The sequence below is a fragment of the Trichosurus vulpecula genome, chromosome 2 (genome assembly GCF_011100635.1).
Source record: "Trichosurus vulpecula isolate mTriVul1 chromosome 2, mTriVul1.pri, whole genome shotgun sequence".
In the NCBI taxonomy this organism is placed as follows: domain Eukaryota; kingdom Metazoa; phylum Chordata; class Mammalia; order Diprotodontia; family Phalangeridae; genus Trichosurus; species Trichosurus vulpecula.
In genome coordinates this window covers 52,252,041-52,270,965 of record NC_050574.1, presented here as the reverse complement: position 1 = coordinate 52,270,965, position 18,925 = coordinate 52,252,041, and the positions used below count along the sequence as shown (strand labels likewise).

The window sequence follows — 18,925 nt, the reverse complement described above, 5'->3', positions numbered from 1 at the left end:
CATTGTCGAGGCCATGAATCTCACCTTACTGATACAGGTACTCCTACTACTGAGCCAGAACTCTTTCTGCACCTATCATAGGCCTTGTACATAGCAGGGGCTTAATAAATGATTGTTGATGGATTTTTAGAGCTGTGTCATTTATTGTTGTTGTCGTTCTGTCCAGAACTGAAATTTCATCATTATCAAGGAATCTTAGAGTGGAATATGTATTCCACCAATTCTGGGAACAAAATACTTACTTAAAAGAGGAAGGGGAATAAATAACAAATCTTAAAAAACAAAGCTTATCAATTCTAAAGACAGAAATAGAAGAAAATATAAACCTAATTCATTGCCTTAAATGTGAATGGACTAAATATTCCAATAAAAAGAAAGAGGGTATCAGAGTAGACAATAAAAGAAACCCTTCCTCCCAAAAATCTATTATTTATATGAAACAACTAAAAGCCAAAGACTTTATAGGAGCAAATATAAGAGCAAATAGCAAATAGGAGCAAAATGAGAAGATGGAACAAAAGACAGTATGCATCAGGTCAAGCCAAAAAGCAAATGGGGGGAATTGTGTTATTCAACAAAGAAAATATATATATATATATATATATATATATATTCACAATATCATTAGAGTCAAACAAGGATGTTATATTATGCTTAAGAGAACCTTAGATAGCAAACCACTATGGATATTAAATTTGTGTGCACAAAGTCATGTAGCATCTAAATTCATAAAGGAAAAATTAATTATATTTTTTAAAAACCACCAATAATAACAGTAATAGTAGGAGACTTTCCTGTTCCTTTCTCAGAGCTATACGAATCTAAGAAAGATAAAAGTAAAAATACTGTATAAAAAGAACAATTTATAGCTAAAAGATTTGTAGCACTTTCTAAATTGAACCTCTATTTCTGAGCACTGCGTGGCATTTTTTACAAGAAAGCAAAGAAATTTCCAGTAGATGTAGTACTGAAAACATCATTTACAAACTATAATGCAATAAGCATAGTAATCAACCCAGGAAGCACAACCAAAAAACACAGGGGCCAAACTGAGGCAATAATAAATCCTCAATAACAGATGGCTCAGAGAACAAATCATAGAGCCAATGATCATGGAGGACAATGTAATGAGACCACACACCAAAATGTCCTAGATGCATTTCTTGGATGATTAAGGAACTGGAAATAAAAAGGAATAGGCATGTTTCTCACCTATTCATAAGACATTTAAAAAATAGATCATGTGTGCACATGTATAACCTATGTCAAATTGTTTACTGTCTCAGGGAGGAGGGAGGGAAGGATGGAAAGGAAAATATTTGGAACTCAAAAAAATTTTAATATTATTTATTTTTTGCAATTACATGTAAAGAGAGTTTTCTACATTGATTTTTATAAGATTTTGAGTTCGAAATTTTTTTGTCTCTTCCTCCCATCCCTCCTCCCCAAGATGGAAAAAAATCTGATACAGGTTTATACATACACAATCATGTAAGCATATTTCCACCTTAATCATATTGTGAAAGAAGAAACAACAAAAGGGAAAAGCCACACACACACCCAAAGCAAGGGAAGATAGTATGCTTTTTTAAAAGTATTATTTATTTATTTAATATTTTTAGTTTCCAGCATTGATTTCCACAAGAGTTTGAATTATAAATTTTCTCCCCATTTCTAGCTCCCCCCCACTCCAAGATGGCATATATTCTGATTGCCCCATTCCCCAGTCAGTCCTCCCTTCTGTCACCCCACTCCCCCCCGCCCCATCCCCTTTTCCCTTACTTTCTTGTAGGGCAAGATAGATTTCTATGCCCTATTGCCTGTATATCTTATTTCCTAGTTGAATGCAAAAACTTTTTTTTGAGCATCTACTTTTAAAACTTTGATTTTCAAATTCTCTCCCCTCTTCCCTCCTCACCCACCCTCCCTAAGAAGGCAAGCAATTCAACATAGGCCACATGTGTATCATTATGTAAAACCTTTCCACAATACTCATGTTGTGAAAGACTAACTACATTTTGCTCCTTCCCATCCTATCCCCTTTATTCAGTTTTCTCCCTTGACCCTGTCCCTTTCTGAAAGCGTTTCTGATTACCTCCTCCTGCATCTGCCTTCCCTTCTATTGTTCCCCCTTTTTATCTCCTTCCTCCTTCTTTCCTGTGGGGTAAGATACCCAAGTGAATGTGTATGCTATTCCCTCCTCAAGTCAAATCCAATGAGAACAAGATTCACTCATTCCCCCTCACCTGCCCCATCTTCCCTTCCAATAAACAGCTTTGTCTTGCCACTTTTATGTGAGATAATTTACCCCCATTCTATCTCTCCTTTTCTCCCTCTATCAATATATTTCTCTCTCATCCCTTAATTTGATTTTATTTTTTTAGATATCATTCCTTCATATTCAAATCACCCTGTACCCTCTGGCTATATACATACATATATATACATATATGTGTATATATATACATACATATATATACATATATATGTGTATATGTATACATATATATGTATATATATATACATACATATATACATATATATGTATATATATATATATGTATGTATGTATGTGTGTATATTCTCTTCAGCTACCCTGAAAACCAAAAAGTAAATTCGAAAGGAAAGATCCCCAGGATCACAGGGTTTTAAAAGTGAATTCCATGAAACATTAAAAGAGTAATTAATTCTAATATTATATCAACTACTTGCAAAAATGGGGAGAAAAAGGATCCTGCCAAACTCCTTCCATGAGAGGCCTGATGATACTGATGCCTAAGCCAGGGAGAGAAAAAAATAAAACAACTATAGATCAGCATCTCCAACAGATAATGATTCAAATATGTTGAACAAAATGTTAGCAAAGAATCTACAGCAATGGGGGCAGCTAGGTGGCGCAGTGTGTAGAGCACTGGCCCTGGAGTCAGGAGGACCTGAGTTCAAATCCGACCTCAGACACTTGACACATGTACTAGCTGTGTGACCTTGGGCAAGTCACTTAACCCCAATTGCCCTGCCAAAAAGCAAAAAAAAAAAAAATATCTATAGCAAGATATTAATAATATTTATATAACATGATCCTATTGGATTTATAGCATTTATGCAGTTTTGATACTAAACAAACTAAAACCATAATAGATAATATTAATAAAAAAATTAAAATTCTGTGATTACAGCAAGATGCAGAAAAAGCTTTTGACAAAACAATATCATTTGATGTTTGAAAAATGTTAAAAAGCATAGGAATAAATGAAATTTGCTGTTCCTTATACATAGTAACTATAGAAAACCAAGAGCAAAGATTATCAGTGTTGTGATTAGAATTTAACAAAAGGGTAAACTGAGGTAGATATCTGAACAAGATAACATTTATTAGCAAGGGTATGCCACCTGTCAATAAATAGGGTCAGTAGATTGCCTTCATTAATACCAAAGACCTGAAGAAAAGTACTGTTCCTTTTATATAGGTTTTGGGGAGTACAGAACAAAGAACAGAACAGGATAGATGACATCATGTGATTAAAAGTAACATGATTGGTTATAGAGATGGGGCTCAGGGAACAAGATGATTGGTTGGAAGTTTGGTAATGGGGACTAGTAATGACTGCCCCCCCTTCTTCTCTCACAAGACTAAGAAGTGATTATTGTCTGAGTGCAGGTGGGAGATAGTGGCTCAGACTTTTGCACAGCAAACTAGACATCCTTGAAGGCTAGCTGGGTGAAGTAAAAACATCAGGCCCAAACTCCTTTTCTGTTCATACACCTTTTCTAAAACCAGTTAAATTCTTTGAGTGAGAGAGTGGATTTTCCCAACTTAACCTACTTGCAGGCCAGTTGAATTCTGAACCAAGTTCAGAGACAAAGAAACATGACCTAAACAGTTACAGGACAAAATCAATTACTTGTAAATAGGGTCAACACAAAAATTATACCAGATCCATTTTAATCTTTTCATCAGTAATAGAGAAATACTAGAATCCATTCCAGTAAAATCAGGAATAAAACAAAGGTGTCCATTGTTACCATTATATTTGACACAATTCTGGATATGCTAGTTATAACAATTATATATGAAAATAAATTGAGGGCATAAGCATAAGAAAAACTAAAGTTATTGATTTTTGCAGATTATGTGCTGTTTCACTTAGAAAATCCTAGAGATTCAACTAAAAAAATTCACTAAAACAATTATTTCAGCAAAGTAGCAGGACATAAAATTAACCCACTTAAATAATCAGATTTTCTGCATATTATTAAGTAAACTCATCAGAAGGAGACAGAGAGATTCCATTCTATTTGGTTGCAGAATTTATAAAATATTTAGAAGTCCACCTACCAAAGAAGAAAGTCCACCTACCAAGTAGAATGATACAAAATAATAACAAAATTCATTTGAAGGAACAAAAACATATTACTTTCATATCTCAGAAGTTAAAAAGTAGGGATGGGGAAGAAATAGCATTTCCAGATGATAAAATATATTGTAAAGCAATAATCAAAAAAATTATTTGGTAATGGCTAAAAAGAACTGGAAAACATAGTAGTGGAACAGATTACATGAGTAAAACCTAGATGAACATAGAAATAGTTAAACACAAGTATCCAAAGGACTGAAATAAGGACTTGCTATTTGAAAAAAATTGCAGGTAAAACAGGAAAGCAAGTTGGAAGAAATGCATTTTAGATCAGCGTATCACACCATATACTAGAATTACCTTCAAATGGATACAGAATCTGCAGTGATGTGCAAATCAACTGAGATAAAGAAAAATAATTAAATTTGTTGACATACAATAAACTTCAAGATTTTTTACATCTTTGAAGACTTTCACTCTGATGCCCTTCTTTTGCTGCAAACACATATTACATGATTTGGCACTGAGTTGACCAGATTTTTGACACATTCTTTGATTCTTCATCTTGAGACTACACTTGTATCACATTGTATATGAAGTGTGCTTTGGATGAACAGCACATTTTTTTCCAAGTTTAGCTTTGCTGATAGACAACCCACGGATTTTCATTGGGGATTTAAATCAGGTGAGCTTCCAGGTCACTGAAGAATGCTTATGAGGTATTTTGCAGCTTTTCTGCCTCACACACTTAGGAGCTGTGTGATCTTAAGCATGTCACCTAAATTCTCTATCAGTTTCCTCATCTGTAAAATGCGAATAAACATGTTACATACCTCACAAAGTTGCTGTAAGGACCAAAGGAGATACTGCATATGTGAAATACTTTGAAAATTTTAAGACACTTTAAAAATATTTTTCCAAAGGCCTGAACTGGCTTCAGCCATTCCTTTTTTGGTAGTCCTCTGCTCATAGTGTGAATCGTTCACAGACTGGTAAGAGACAAAACTGTAAGAGGAAAGGTCTTGGGCCCTTTTTCTGCAAGGCCCACATCCATCCACATGAACATGGACCTTGGTGCTTTGTCTCAGTATTTATTTTGTTTTAGGTGAAGGAGATGAATCTAGAAGCTCTAACTTTGTGGGTATGGAAAAAACAGGAGACCAAGGCTCCAGGAATCTGGGGTCTAGGAGTTGGAGTCCATGCCAGGTTTTACAGCCAGTCTATTACTGAAGTCCTGAGAGTCAAGGAAAGACCTTCAGGTTCCAATGGTGCCTGAAATAAAAAAAAAAAAAATCATCCTTCAGTCAAGCCTTGTCTGGATGGGAACTTGATGTGACCAGTGCTATGTAGAGATTCTTCATGATACAGAAGCTATAACAACACTGTAGGAATTGTATCGTATCACAAACAAATTAGAGAAGCAAGCAAGGAGATTCTTTTCATACCACCATGGATAAGTGAAGAGTTCTTGACCAAACAGTGGATAGAGAGACTCATGGGACATTAAAAGGAAAATTTTGATCACATTAAATTGAAAAGGTTTTACATAAATATATAAACTAAAAAGAAAAAAAGAAAAGGTTTTACACAAGAAACCCAATGAAACCAAAATTAAAAGGAAAGCAGGAAACTGGCAGAAAATTATAGCAAGTTTTGCTGATAGGAAACCTCATTTCTTAAATATATAGAGAACTGAGCTACGCTGTGAAGATGATGAGTCATTGTCCAGTTGGTAAATGGCCAAAAGGTATGAATAGGCAGTTTTCAGAAGCAGAAATCAATGCTATCAACAAAACAAAATGAAAACAAAATGCTCTAAATCACTATTTACTAGAGAAATAAAAATTAAAAGAACTTTGATGTACCACCTCACACCTATCAGATTAAAAAAAGGACAATTGTTGGTGGGGCTATGTGTGGGAAGACAGGCACACTGATGAACTATTATTGGAGCTGAGAACTGATTCAACTATTCTGGAAAGCAGTTTGGAATTATGCACCAAAAGTGACTTAACTGTGAATACCCTGTACCCCAAAATGATCAAAGACCAAAGGAAAGGAACCATGTGTAGAAAAATGTTTACAATGGAACTTTTTGTTTTAATAAAGGGAATGGCCCTCAATTGGGGAGTGGCTGGACGTAATATCATATATGAATGTAATGAAATATTACTGTTCCCTAAAGAAAAAAGAAAGTGTTAGATTCAGAGAAATCTGGGAACACTCCTACGAACTGATGCAAACTGGAGCAAGGAGAACCAGGAAAATAATTTATACAGTGACAAGATTGTAAAGGGGAACAACTTTGAAAGACTTAACAACTCTGAGCAATTCAATGAGTAACCACCATTCCAGCACTATGATAGAGCCTGCTTCCCACCTTCTGATAGAGAAGTGAGGGAATCCAGTGAAGTAGGAGGCATACATTTTCTGACAAGGCCAATATATAATTTTTTTTTTTTTACTATATTTACTGTTGGGAGGTAGTGCAGAGGGAATGCTGTTTAGATTCTTCTGGGGGGGAGGGGGGAGGTGGAGGAGGTAGAAGGGGAGTTGTGAGTGAAGAAGGGAGTAATAGTGGTTCCCTAAATAATGAAACATTTGCAGTATACAGAGAAGAAAGCAGATGGAAATTGAGATGCAGTTAAACAGAACAGGATTGGAATTATCCTGTTAGATTTATTCTATATTAAAAACAATAAGCCTTACACAATTGAAATTTGCGCTTTCACATGTACTTCTCTTTTTCTGCAGATGTGATCATGTTTGTTGATGTTTGTCAAGTTCATAATAATTTTAAAAGATTTTACGTCGCGATTTTTCGGATTTTGGAATGATACGAGGTATTGCCCCATCACCCATATCTCCCACTGCATTACTCCCTCCACTGATCGTTATAGGCACGTTCATTAATTTCCTGCTTGACTGATGGAAGGGTGGGGGGATTTGGGAGAGACTGGACTTGAGCCTCAGTACTCCTGGGACCCCAGAACTGCTCTCCCACGCCTGCCAGATTACTGGGTCCCTTCCAGGGGGATAGCCCCTAGCTATAACCTAGCCCGGGAGTTCTTCCCTGCCCCTCCCTGCCCAGGGCTCTGTGATTCCAGGCTGGGACCGGCAGAAACAAGACCTAGGTTGGAATCCAAGCTCAGGGCGACCCCGGGCAAATCGCTTTCTGTGCCTGAGCCTCACTTTCCTCATTTGAAAAAGGAGAGTGTTGGACTAGAGGCTCCATTCAGGCTGCTTCCACCTCCAAATGCCGGGATAACGGAGAAGGGTTCGGGGTGGGAACGGAGCGCCCAGTCCAAGTACCTTCTTCCCGGACCACGCCAGTTCAAAGAACATACAACCCCGGTCCGGGCGCCTCCGGCTCCCAGCACCTGATCCAGGAGGTCCCAGTGAGCAGGCCCTCTCTGTCCTCGCCCCTCCCTCCCTAGGTCTTCTGGGTGACGTCATGTGGCGCGGCTGGGCAGGGACCGGAGTGTACTGCTAGTGCTCATAAGGATCCTCCTGCTCAGAGCCTCGAGAGCGCAAGTGTCTGCCCTGCTCTCCTAGTGCAGCCGCCGCGATGTCCTCGACAGCTCGGACTGTGGGCCGGCCGGCCACCGTGCTGGGCGCCATGGAGATGGGCTGGCGCATGGACCGGGCATCCAGCGAAGCCTGCATGCAAGCCTTCCTGGAGCGCGGCTACCGCGAGGTGGACACGGCCCACGTATACGGCGACGGCAAGTCCGAGAGCTTCTTGGGCAGCATGAACCTGGGGCTAAAGGACAGCAGCAAAGGAGGTAAGCCGATCCCTGCCCTGCCCTCGCCGGGGTGCATGCCACCCGGCTTCGTGCATCTTGAACCCACGCCACCCCAAACCTGGCAGGTGGGTCCTGAAGCCGGGCAGCCTCGACCCTCCCTGACGTCACAGTCTAGGGAGTACAACCTGGAGCGCTTGACCCTGACACTGAGCTCCGAGGCCGGTGCACCCCGCACCTCCTCATCTGGGACTTACATCCTCAGTCGCCTTGACCTGGATCCTGTATCCCCGCCCCTGCAGACCCAACCCCACCAATACATTGTGTTTTGGGTCCCCTAACGCCTTTGCACCCCCAGCTTCCACCTGGCCAGTGGGTCCAGAGGCCATGCAGTCTAATCTCTGAGACGTGCTGCCGCCTCACCTCCACAGTGTGATTAATATCTGGCCACTCCCGCCTCTCCTCAGTCAATCTGCTGGTCCCCAAACACTCTGACTTAACCTGGAGCCTACCTGATGGCTTTGAGAGGGCCCCTGCTCCCGACGTGTCCTCGGTGTCTTGACGGTCGGCCCCAAGGCGCAACTGGATTCTAATGGTCATTAGTCCCTCTTTGGCTAGTAGCCTTCCTATGGGCTCCCTGTCCCTAAGCTTGTCCACGAGTACTTCCTTAGAAGCCTGCCAGGCTGAGTTAAAGTTCCTGGCCAAGAGTAAGGGCAGGAGACCTTTTTGAGCATGGGTGGAGCTCTCCTGGCCGTTTAGTCCAAGTCAGGCCGAGGGTTTTTTCAATTTTGTCAGGAACTGTTCATAGACCAAGGACTTTTGGGGGTTGGGATGGAGAGAGGGAAAGTGTGTACTGTTCTGTCTCCAGTTTGTGATGCTACCTAGGGGCTCCACTGGGGCAGGAGAGATTCAGGGAGCCTTCCCTTCCCTGAATGGGGATGGGGGTGCTTTCCTAGGACACTGGAGTGCTGGGCTGTCCTGACCACCCCTGCTTCACTTCAGCAAACTGAATGAGCCCCATTTACAGCCTCGGTCCTTCAGTGGCTACTCTCACCCCAAACTCCTCCCTCCCTGAGTAGTTCTGTGATCTGCTGCCTTCTCAGATTTATAGAATGTAAGAGCTGGAAGAAACCTTAGAACCCGGATGGTTAGAGCTCAAATGAACCTTAGAAAGTAGAATGTCAAAGAAAGAAAAATAAGAGAAAGTAGAATGTCAGGACTCAGGGATCTTAGAGATCATCTTTATCTCAGCTCCCTATTTACAGAGAGGGAAAGTGAGGCCCAGGAAGTAAAATGACTCCTCTAAGGCCACATAGTGAATGATCTGCAGAGATGGGACAGGACTTGCAGCCCAGGGGTTCTTTCTACCACATTGTCTCATTTGAGCATTGCCTATTTCTTCCTGGTGTCCTGGAAGGAAGGAGGGTTGAGGGATTCATTTTTATAAGAGTAGCCAGGTGGTGCAGTGGATGGATCACCAGGCCTGGAGCGGGGAAGACCTGAGGCCCAATATCCTCAGCCGCTTCCTAGCTGTGTGACTCTGGGTAAATCACTTCACCCTGTTTGCCTCAGTTTCCCCATCTGTCAAATGAGTTGGAGAAGGACATTGTAAACTACTCCAGTATCTTGGCCAAGAAAACCTCAAATGAGCTCATAAAGGGTCAGACACCAATGAAGGGACACATTATAATTCAATATTCTACAGAGCTGGGTTCAAATCCCAACTCTGAACTTCCATTGTAGAGAAAGTACTTGAACTCTTTTGGTATAGAATTATCAATTTAGGGAAGGAATGGACCTTAGAGGTCGCCACATTCCAACTCTCTCATTTTACAGATGAGGAAACTGAGACCCAAAAAACTTTTTTTTACCGTCACCTATAAAGGGACAAATTCAGGCTAAATGCCCTCCATAGGCCTTCCAGTGCTAAACTTGAATTCTAGTCACCCAGATTGTAGCTGGAGCTGAAAGCAAAATTCCTATCAGTACCCAGTCTCCTTCCTGGCTCCTGAGAGAGGAAGGATGGAGCATGGAACTGAGCACAGGAAACCTCCCAGGGGACTGGACTGCCTTCCATGGGCTGCTGGGAATCAGGAAGAGCTGAGTCCTAATCCAGTGTTGGACATTTACTAGTTTATAACCCTGGGCAAGTCACTTAGTCCCTGCTTGCCTCAGTATCCTCAACTGTTAATTGGAGATAATAATAGCACCTACCTCCCAGGGGGTTTGTGAGGATCACATGATGCAATATCCGTAAAGCATCTGGCACATAGGAAATACTTAATAATGCTTTGTGTCACAGGAGGCAGAAAACTCTAGTCTGGGAGCTCAGTAACGGGTGTGAGAAGTAAATTTAAAATGACAGTTTATTGAGTGGTTCAGGGTAACCTGGAATTAAGCTTGGCCTTTGTCCTCTTCTCCTGACTGCCTTATCTCTAGGTCCCCTCCCCCTCACTCATAGGAACTAGTAGGATACTCAACTAGTAGGATACTAGGAACTCATAGGATCTGGAATTTGAGATTAGAGATCATTTGGTCCAACCAACCTCCTCCTTGTAGGGATGAAGAAACAGATCCAGTGAAGTGACTAGCCTAAGGTCACAGGGCTAGTGAGCAATAAAATCCCTTCTTTGACAGATGAGGAAACTGAGGCCCACAGTGATTAAGTGACTTGTCAGAGGCTGGGCAGGTCATCAGTAGCTCAGCCAGGATTTGCAGCTGAGCCCTGACTCCAAATCCTGAATTCTGTCCTCTATCACACACACACACACACACACACACACATTGCCTTTCATGAAAGCCAGGTTAGGTTGACCTGGACAAGGTCACTTTTCCTTTCTAGATTTTGGTATTCTCAATGGTAAGATAGGACAGTTGGACTAGATCAGGGGTTCTTAACTCTGGGGTCCAGGGATAGCTCTCAAGGAACCTGTGACATGGGGCAATAAAATCCCCTCTTTCTTTTCACTAACTTCTAACAGAAATTTAATATTAATTTTCAGTTATTTAAAAACATTATTCTGAGAATGGGTTCATGGGCTTTACCAGATTGGCATAGGGCTCCATGAAGGAAGGAAGGAAGGAAACAAGCAATGATTAAGTGCCTACTATGTGCCAGGGACTGTGTTAAGCACTTACAAACATTATATCATTTCAGTCCTAGCAGGTGGGTGCTATCATTATTATGGTTCCCATATTACCCTTGGGGATACTGAGGCAGATAGCATTTCCAGGACCTGGTCAGAATGACACAGCTAGTATCTGAGACAGAATCTGAACTCAGCTCTTCCTGACTCCAGTCCCAGCAATTAATTCACTGCACCACCTAACTGCCTCTAAAGCCTGACTCTAAAAATTACAGTTGATGGGAAGGCTCCCTGGGGAGGGGAGGAGGGATCCTGGGGAAAACTATGAGGAGGTAAAAAGACAAGACATCAATAAAACCTTTGCAACAAACGTCAACTCTTTGGATACAGGGCTCAGCAGAGGACTTTCTGCCTGTTCCTGGAACTGAATTGAATCTCAGCCATTGCTACCACCTTCTTTCTCCCCAAGTGAAAATTGCCACCAAGGCCAATCCCTGGAATGGGAAGACCCTCAGTGCCAGCAGTGTCCGGTCCCAGTTGGAGGAGTCCCTGAAGCGGCTTCAATGCCCCCGAGTGGATCTGTTCTACCTGCATTTCCCAGATAAGAACACCCCCCTGGAGGAGACCCTTGGGGCCTGCAATGAGCTACACAAGGAGGTGAGAACATTGGATGGCAGAGAGGGAACTTTATGGTACAGAATGTGGGAGGAGGGAGGGCCCTTAGAAGACAGAATGTCAGAGCTGGGAGGGCCCTGAGAACACAGGATGTCAGAGCTGGGAGGACCCTGAGAACACAGGATGTCAGAGCTGGGAGTGCCCTTAAAAGACAGAATGTCAGAGCTAGGATGGCCCTTAGAACAGGGAATGTCAGAGGTGGGAGGGGTCTTACACAACAGAATATCAGAGCTGCGAGGGTCCGCAGAAATCTGGATGCCAAAGCTGGGTGGGCTCTTGGAAATCTGGATGGCAGAGCTAGAATAGCCTTTAGAACAAAGTTAGAGCTCAATGGGCCCTTAGAACACAGATTGTCTGGGTAGGGATGGCCCATAGGACTCAGAATGTCAGAGCAGGAAGGGCACTTAGAACCCAGAATGTCAGATTTGGAGAGACCTTAGAGTATTCATCAATAATTCAGGGTCATTTATTAAACACTTCCTGTGTGCCAGGCACTATGCTAGAGCTGGAGATGAATGAAACAGCCCCTACTCATGAAGATATCCTATTTTCTCCCTCTCTTCCTTTCTCCCCTTTTTCCTTCTCTCCCTCCCTCTCTTACCTTCCCTCCCACTCTTCCCTCCCTCCATCTCCCTCCCTCTCTCTCCATTCTTCCCTCCCTCACTCCTTCCCTCTTTCTGTCTTTCTCCCCTGCAGGGTAAGTTTGTAGAGCTGGGCCTCTCTAACTACCCCTCCTGGAGAGTGGCTGAAATCTGCACCCTCTGCAAGAAAAATGGCTGGGTTGTCCCCACCGTGTACCAGGTGAGCACCTGTCTGAGATCAGGATGCTGCTGGGCCTCCTGGGGGCCCTTCTTGGCCACTAGGTTCACCTGGCCCCAGGGGCAGGGAGCCTTTCTGCTATCGAGGTCAAAGGAGGGAGTGACCAGCCCCATGTCACAGGGCTAGTAAGTGGCCAAGTTGGGCCATGGATCTAGGGCTCTTACTCCCAGTGCTTTGTGGTAGAAAGAAGCCTGGCTTTGGAGACAGAAGGCCTTGGTTCAAATCCTGACTCTGCTACTTCCTGCCTAATGACTTTTTTTTTCTGGGCCTCAGTTTTCTCATCTGTAAAGTGAATGAGTTGGACTGGCCCTCCAGCCATCAAGCTTAGCTCCTAACCTGGGCTCGTTTGGGGGCTTGTCCCTTCCCTGAACTTCCCTGAATGTACTGTCCCTCACTCCTCACAGGGTATGTATAACTCCATCACCAGGCAAGTGGAGAGGGAACTGTTCCCCTGCCTACGTCACTTTGGACTGCGGTTCTATGCCTTCAACCCTTTGGCTGGTATGAGGAAAAGGAGGGAAGGGGACCCCAGAGTCTCTGGAATGATATAATAGAATGAGGAAATGAAGTCAGGAAATCTGGGTTCAGATCAGGGCTTTGACATTAAAAGCTGTGTGTCCATGGGCAAATTGCAACCTCTCTGAGCCTGTCTGACTAAAGTGGGGCAAATAATATTTACCCTAACTACCTCATAAAGTTACTGTGGGATGGCATGTTTTAAAGATAAAGATCGCTCCAGAAATCTGAATGTATTATGGCTTCCCTTAGATCTACTAAGTCACTATTCTGAGCTCAGCTTGAAGGGGAGGGGGAGGGGAGGGAGGGGGTGCCAGTGGGGTCAGTTGGAAATAGGAGACACTAATCCATACATAAGGGACCTTGTGGGACACATAGTAGCTTAAAGTGGGACATTATCTGTTCTCTTGTATTTTTATTTGTTAAATATTTCCCAATACTATTTTAGTCTGGTTTTGCCCCTTTGCCCCTAGAGGAACTAGTCTTCTCCTCTCCCTCCCATCCCAATTTAGCTGCCCATCACCCCACGCCCAGTGCTGGAATTATGAGCCTATGAACCCTGGCCATCATCCCGGAAAGGGGATGATGCCCTGTTGCCCCAATCACCTTCCAGGTCACTTTCCATATCTCTCATGTTGTTTCCCTGGTTAGAAAGTAAACTTTTTTTTGAGGGGGGCAGGCAGGGCAGTTGGGGTTATGTGACTTGCTCAAGGTCACACAGCTCTAAGTATCTAGTGCCTGAGGCTGGATTTGAACTCAGGGCCCGTGCTTTATTCACTGCACCACCTAGCTGCCCCTAGAAAGTAAACTTGATGAGGGCAGGGACTGTTTTTGCCTTTGGGTCTGCACCTGTAACACTTACTTTGGATTGTTTTGCAATACTTTAATAATGTGTAGCACATGCTTTTTCCTTGGTCCCTCTTCTTCCTGGATTGCTGCCAAGTTGGAAAGCACAGCCCCCACCTCATGCAGCCTTTGCCTTTTACTGAGCTCTAAGCCCTCTGGGTATCCTTAGTCCTCTGTGGAATCCCTGAGATCTAACTGTCCATCCTTTCCACAGGTGGTCTCCTGACTGGCAAATACAAGTATGAAGACAAGGACAAAGAACAGCCAACAGGCCGATTCTTTGGGAGACCCGCATCTGAGATGTACCAGAAACGGTGAGCTGCATATGAGTGGGTCAGAGATGGCAGACTGTTCTGATCCCTCTCAGATCCTTGAATACTCTTTCTTGTGGGTTGGGACCCTGTTAAACTGTCCTGAATCCAGTAGTTCCGGCTCCTGTGGGGTTAAAGGATTGTAGGAGGGAGAAGAACTTAGAAATCACCTCCCTCTTTTTACAGATTAGGAAACTGAGGCACAGAGATGAAGAGCTTGGCTGATTGTCACGGAGCTAGTTGGCAGCTAGCTCTCACATATGAACCTTCTGGCTCCAAATGCATTGGTCATTCTGCCATATCAATCCCGCCTTGACATCTCTCTTGCCTCTCTGAGCTAACCATCATGGCCAGAACTGGAGGGACTGAGCCTGGAACCAGGAGTTCCTAGTGCTTAATCAGAGCTTCACATCTTTCCTTAGAGAGGACAGAAGATGAAAAAAAATGTTGGCCTGGAAATCTAGACCTGTTTTCATTCTTAACTGGCTCCGAGACCTTGGATGAGGCATCATCTGTGGTTCTGCTATTCCCCATCTGTAAAGTGGGCATGAGCCTTTGGTCCACCTCTCAGGAAGCCATCCCACACCTCAGCGGGAGGATAGCCTTTGAGGCCATCTGGTCCAACTCAGACCTGAAAACAGCCCCCTTCAATCCATCCTGGACCAGTGGATCTCCAGCCTCCACTTGCAGACTCCACATCCCCCTCAGAAGCCCAGGCAGCCCCATCCCCTTTTAGGCTCCTCTCTTTGTGACGAAGGGTTTTCTGACATTGAGACAAAATTCACCAATTTGGAACTGTCCACAGGACAGCCCCTCACATCTATGACAGATGCTCTTGTGCCCTCCCAACTGCCCCTAAGTGTAGACCAAGCAGCTCTAGTTATCTAAGCACTTCCTTGAGAGTCTGCCATGTCCTGGAGGGGCTTCCCCTTCCTCTGGACACTCAGTGTCCTTCCCAGAATGGGGCAGCCAGTCCTAAAATGGGCCCTCTGGGGTGTCACCTGGGATGAGATGGGTGATTATGGGGACAAATGACCCCAGAGCAGTGAAGGTGTGCCCAAGGTGTGTGTCCCGCACTCATAAATTGTTCATTAGGTGGTAGACTGGGTATAACCTGAGGTGACTTTGGGTGCTTTGGGATCTTCACTGGGGAAGTGCAGCCCCACTTGGAGGTTTACACGGGACAGTACCTGTGGTCACCCGGCAAGTAGCGGCTGGTGGAGTCAGGACTGTAACTTGGCCTAGGCTGACTGACTCCATCAGGGCTCCTGTGATTGGAAGCCTATGTTCTCTGCCAAGCTGAACCCCCACAGAGGTCCTACTGAGGCCAGCTTGAGGGCTCTGACCACTGAACTCTCTGCCCACTCAACACAGCTACTGGAAGGTACTTCACTTTCAAGCCATTGCTCTTGTGGAAAAAGCCCTGGCAGCAGCTTATGGGGCCAACCCTCCCAGCATGACCTCAGCAGCCCTCAGATGGATGTACCATCACTCCCAGCTCCAGGTAATGCCCCGGAAGCCCCAGGAACCCATCCCTTCCCCTGAGTCTTGAGCTCCTTAGGAGGTTGGGCCCATTCTCACCTTCTGCATTCCCTTGAGGGTATGTCCCTTACTTCAGAGGAATGTCTCTGCTGGAGTTTTTCTGACCCTTGATTCAATGGGCTTTTGAGCAAAATTGGATAAATATTGTTTGAACATGACTGGTTAACAACCACTAAAAAGTATACTTCCTGAGATCCAGAACTGGATAAGGCGTCCTTTTGTAATTTATACCTCGTACACAAAAGCCATCCCTTGACATATAGGCTCAGCTTTCTCCATTCTGAGGGGGAAGGGAGCAAACATTTACATGGCACATACTGTGTGCCAAGCACTGTGCTGAACACTGTTCAAATATTCTCTCATTTGATCTTAACAATACCTCTGAGAGGTCGGTGGTCTTAGTATTCTCGTTCTACCTTTGGGGAAACTGAAGCAGACAGCAGTAGAGTGACTTGCCCAGGGTCACACAGCTACTCAGTACCAGGTCTTCCTGCTCTATGCACTGGGCCATGGGGCTGCTTTGGAATGACTTCTTATAGTCTTCCCATGTGCCTTTAAATTCTTTCCATTTGTCTACGCCTCCCTCCAACCATAATGTCCCATGACAGTAGCTGGTCAGAGAGGACAGAGAGCTGGCCTCAGAGTCAGGAGGGCTTGGGTCCAAGGTCCACCTCAGGCCCTGTTATTTCGGTGGCCTCGAGCCACTTCTTCCTGTCAAAGCTCCAAAGAATACTCCCCCACAGTGGGCTGGAAGCTGCCTCCTTCTGGATTTGCACAAGAGTCCATCGGTGCCCCTGGGACCACCTGCATTGTCTCCTTGTGGCTCCTCAATGGTTGCTTTGCCACCTCCTTGTGTGGCCATACTTTCACTTCTATCCAGCAAGCGTTGCTGGGGTACTTGATGTATGCTGGGTACTACATGAGGCCCTAAGAATTCAAACACACAAGTGAACAATACTCCCTGCCTTCCAGGAGGTGCATTCCTATGAGGGGGAGGATGCACACATAAGGAAAGATAGAATTATGTGCCCTTGAGAAAGCAGTCACAGTTAAGAGGAGCAGGGCAGGCCTCCAAGAGGAGGTGGCATTGGTGGTGAGCCTGGAGGGCAGCTGAGGATGCTAGGAAGAAGAAAGGAGAGCATTCCAGGTGTGGGACGTGACCCAAGGAAAGGAGATGGAAATCGGGTTGAGAAATAAAAGACCATCCAGCTTGGTGGAAAGTATGGAATAATGAGAAATATGTGTGAAAATTTGGGCCAGAACCTACTGAGCGTAAGCCTCCTTGGTCACATGCTGAAGCCTACTGTTGTCCACCTTGTGTCTTACCATTACCCTGGGGTGGGGGGAAAGGCCTACAAATGGGGGGGGTCTTCTTAGATTGTGACCTACCATTGGTAACCCGGGAGCACCAGTCAGAATATTGGTGCTAATGAGATGGTAGACTTTTGTGTCAGGGAGAGATACAAGAAGTTAGATGATGCTTGCCTTCATGACTCTTCCAGTCATAAGTATATGCAATCTGCACACATAACTTACTTTCTTCCTCCTCTCCTGACAGAGTGCCCTTGGAGATGCTGTTATCCTGGGCATGACCAGCCTGCAGCAGCTGCAGCAGAACCTGGCAGCAGCAGAGGAGGGCCCACTGGAGCCTGAGGTGGTGAAGGCCTTTGATGAGGCCTGGAACCTCATTGCCCATGACTGTCCCAACTACTTCTGGGAGCTCTAGCCTTGGTGGAGGAGAAAAGCCCCCTCATGTCCCCATACTGTCAGCCCCGTCAGCCAGCCTTTGCCTTAACCTGCTGCAACCTGAGCTCAGTGTTTCAGATTGTTCCTCCTCTCTCAATCCTTGGTTTTCTAGCCTCCTTCCTGGAGGTGAGGCCTCTGGCCTACTGCCCTATTGTTCTTACTGTTGGGAAGGGTGAGGCCCAAGGCTAGCTTTGTCCTATCTTGTGGGAATAAGAGCCAGTTTTGCACAAGACAGTTGCCTGCAGTGATGAATGTGGCTCTTCTGGGGCCTTGGTTGGGTCCTTGGTGGGGAGGGGCATAGGTTGAAGATTTCTCTACCTACTCTACTGATCTCAATCAGGGAATCTCACACCTTATTCAATGGTCCCCCACCTGCATACATTGTAAACTGCTCTATAAATTAGTAATTATTGTTCAGCTCCCTGTGGCCCAGGTTCTTGAACTGTCCCCTAGGCCAGAGGTGGGGAACCTGTGGCCTCCAGGACATAGGTAGCCCTCTAGGTCTTTGGGTGGGGCCTTTAGACTGAGTCCAAGTTTTATAGAACATTTTCTTAAGGGGATTTGTTCTGGGAAGTTTGGGTGCAATCAAAGGGCTGTACATGTGGCCCGGAGGCTGCTGGTTCCCCACCCTGTTCTAGGCATCATCTTTCTCAGAAGAAGCAGGTACCATATAAACCTTAAAGTGCTACAGGAAAATGGCAGTAATAATAGCTGACATTAATATTGGGCTTTGCTCAACTTGCATTTCTTCTAGAATATAAACTCCTTGAGGGCAGGGACTGTCTCATTTTGGGGTTTCACAGGATCATATCGGTACAACTGGAAGGGACCTCAGAAACATCCAATGCAGACTCCTTACTTTACTAATGAGGAAACCAAGGCCTGGGGAGGTAGAGTAATCAACCCAAATAAACAACATAGATGAGATTTTTAACTCAGGTGTTCCTCCTACTGAGCCAGAACTCTTTCTGCATCTATCATAGGCCTTGTACATAGCAGGGGCTTAATAAATGCTTATTGATGGATTGTTAGAGGTGTGTCATTTATTGTTGCTGTTCTGTCCGGAACTGGGATTTCATCATTATGAAGGAATCTTAGAGTAGAATAGGCATTCCACCAATTCTGGGGACAACCTATGAACTTAAAAGAGGAAGGAGAATAAATAACAAATGTTAAAAAACAAAGCTTATCAATTCTAAAGACAGAAATAGAAGAAACCACACACCTAATTGATGGATTTAAATGTGAATGGACTAAACATTCCAATAAAAAGAAAGAGGGTGTCA

The 18,925-nt window shown here is 44.3% G+C and overlaps 1 protein-coding gene across 1 annotated transcript; it reads left to right on the top strand.

Annotated features, from left to right (window-relative positions):
- The first annotated feature begins 7,838 nt into the window (after nucleotides 1-7,838).
- On the top strand, nucleotides 7,839-18,670 carry LOC118839487 (aflatoxin B1 aldehyde reductase member 3-like). Its single transcript, XM_036746955.1, has 7 exons — nucleotides 7,839-8,140; nucleotides 11,654-11,841; nucleotides 12,556-12,660; nucleotides 13,083-13,179; nucleotides 14,255-14,354; nucleotides 15,726-15,855; nucleotides 17,452-18,670. Exons 1-7 carry the CDS (start codon nucleotides 7,924-7,926, stop codon nucleotides 17,617-17,619), a joined length of 1,005 nt encoding a protein of 334 aa, XP_036602850.1. The 5' UTR covers nucleotides 7,839-7,923; the 3' UTR covers nucleotides 17,620-18,670.
- The last annotated feature ends 255 nt before the right edge of the window (nucleotides 18,671-18,925 follow it).

What these genes read in the sequence shown, in the direction of transcription:
- LOC118839487 (XM_036746955.1), top strand. Translation starts at nt 7,924, where the DNA reads ATGTCCTCGACAGCTCGGACTGTGGGCCGGCCGGCCACCGTGCTGGGC. An exon ending in TTGTCCCCACCGTGTACCAG is followed by an intron (nt 12,661 to 13,082) that starts GTGAGCACCTGT and finishes CACTCCTCACAG; the next exon opens with GGTATGTATAACTCCATCAC. An exon ending in TCTGAGATGTACCAGAAACG is followed by an intron (nt 14,355 to 15,725) that starts GTGAGCTGCATA and finishes CACTCAACACAG; the next exon opens with CTACTGGAAGGTACTTCACT.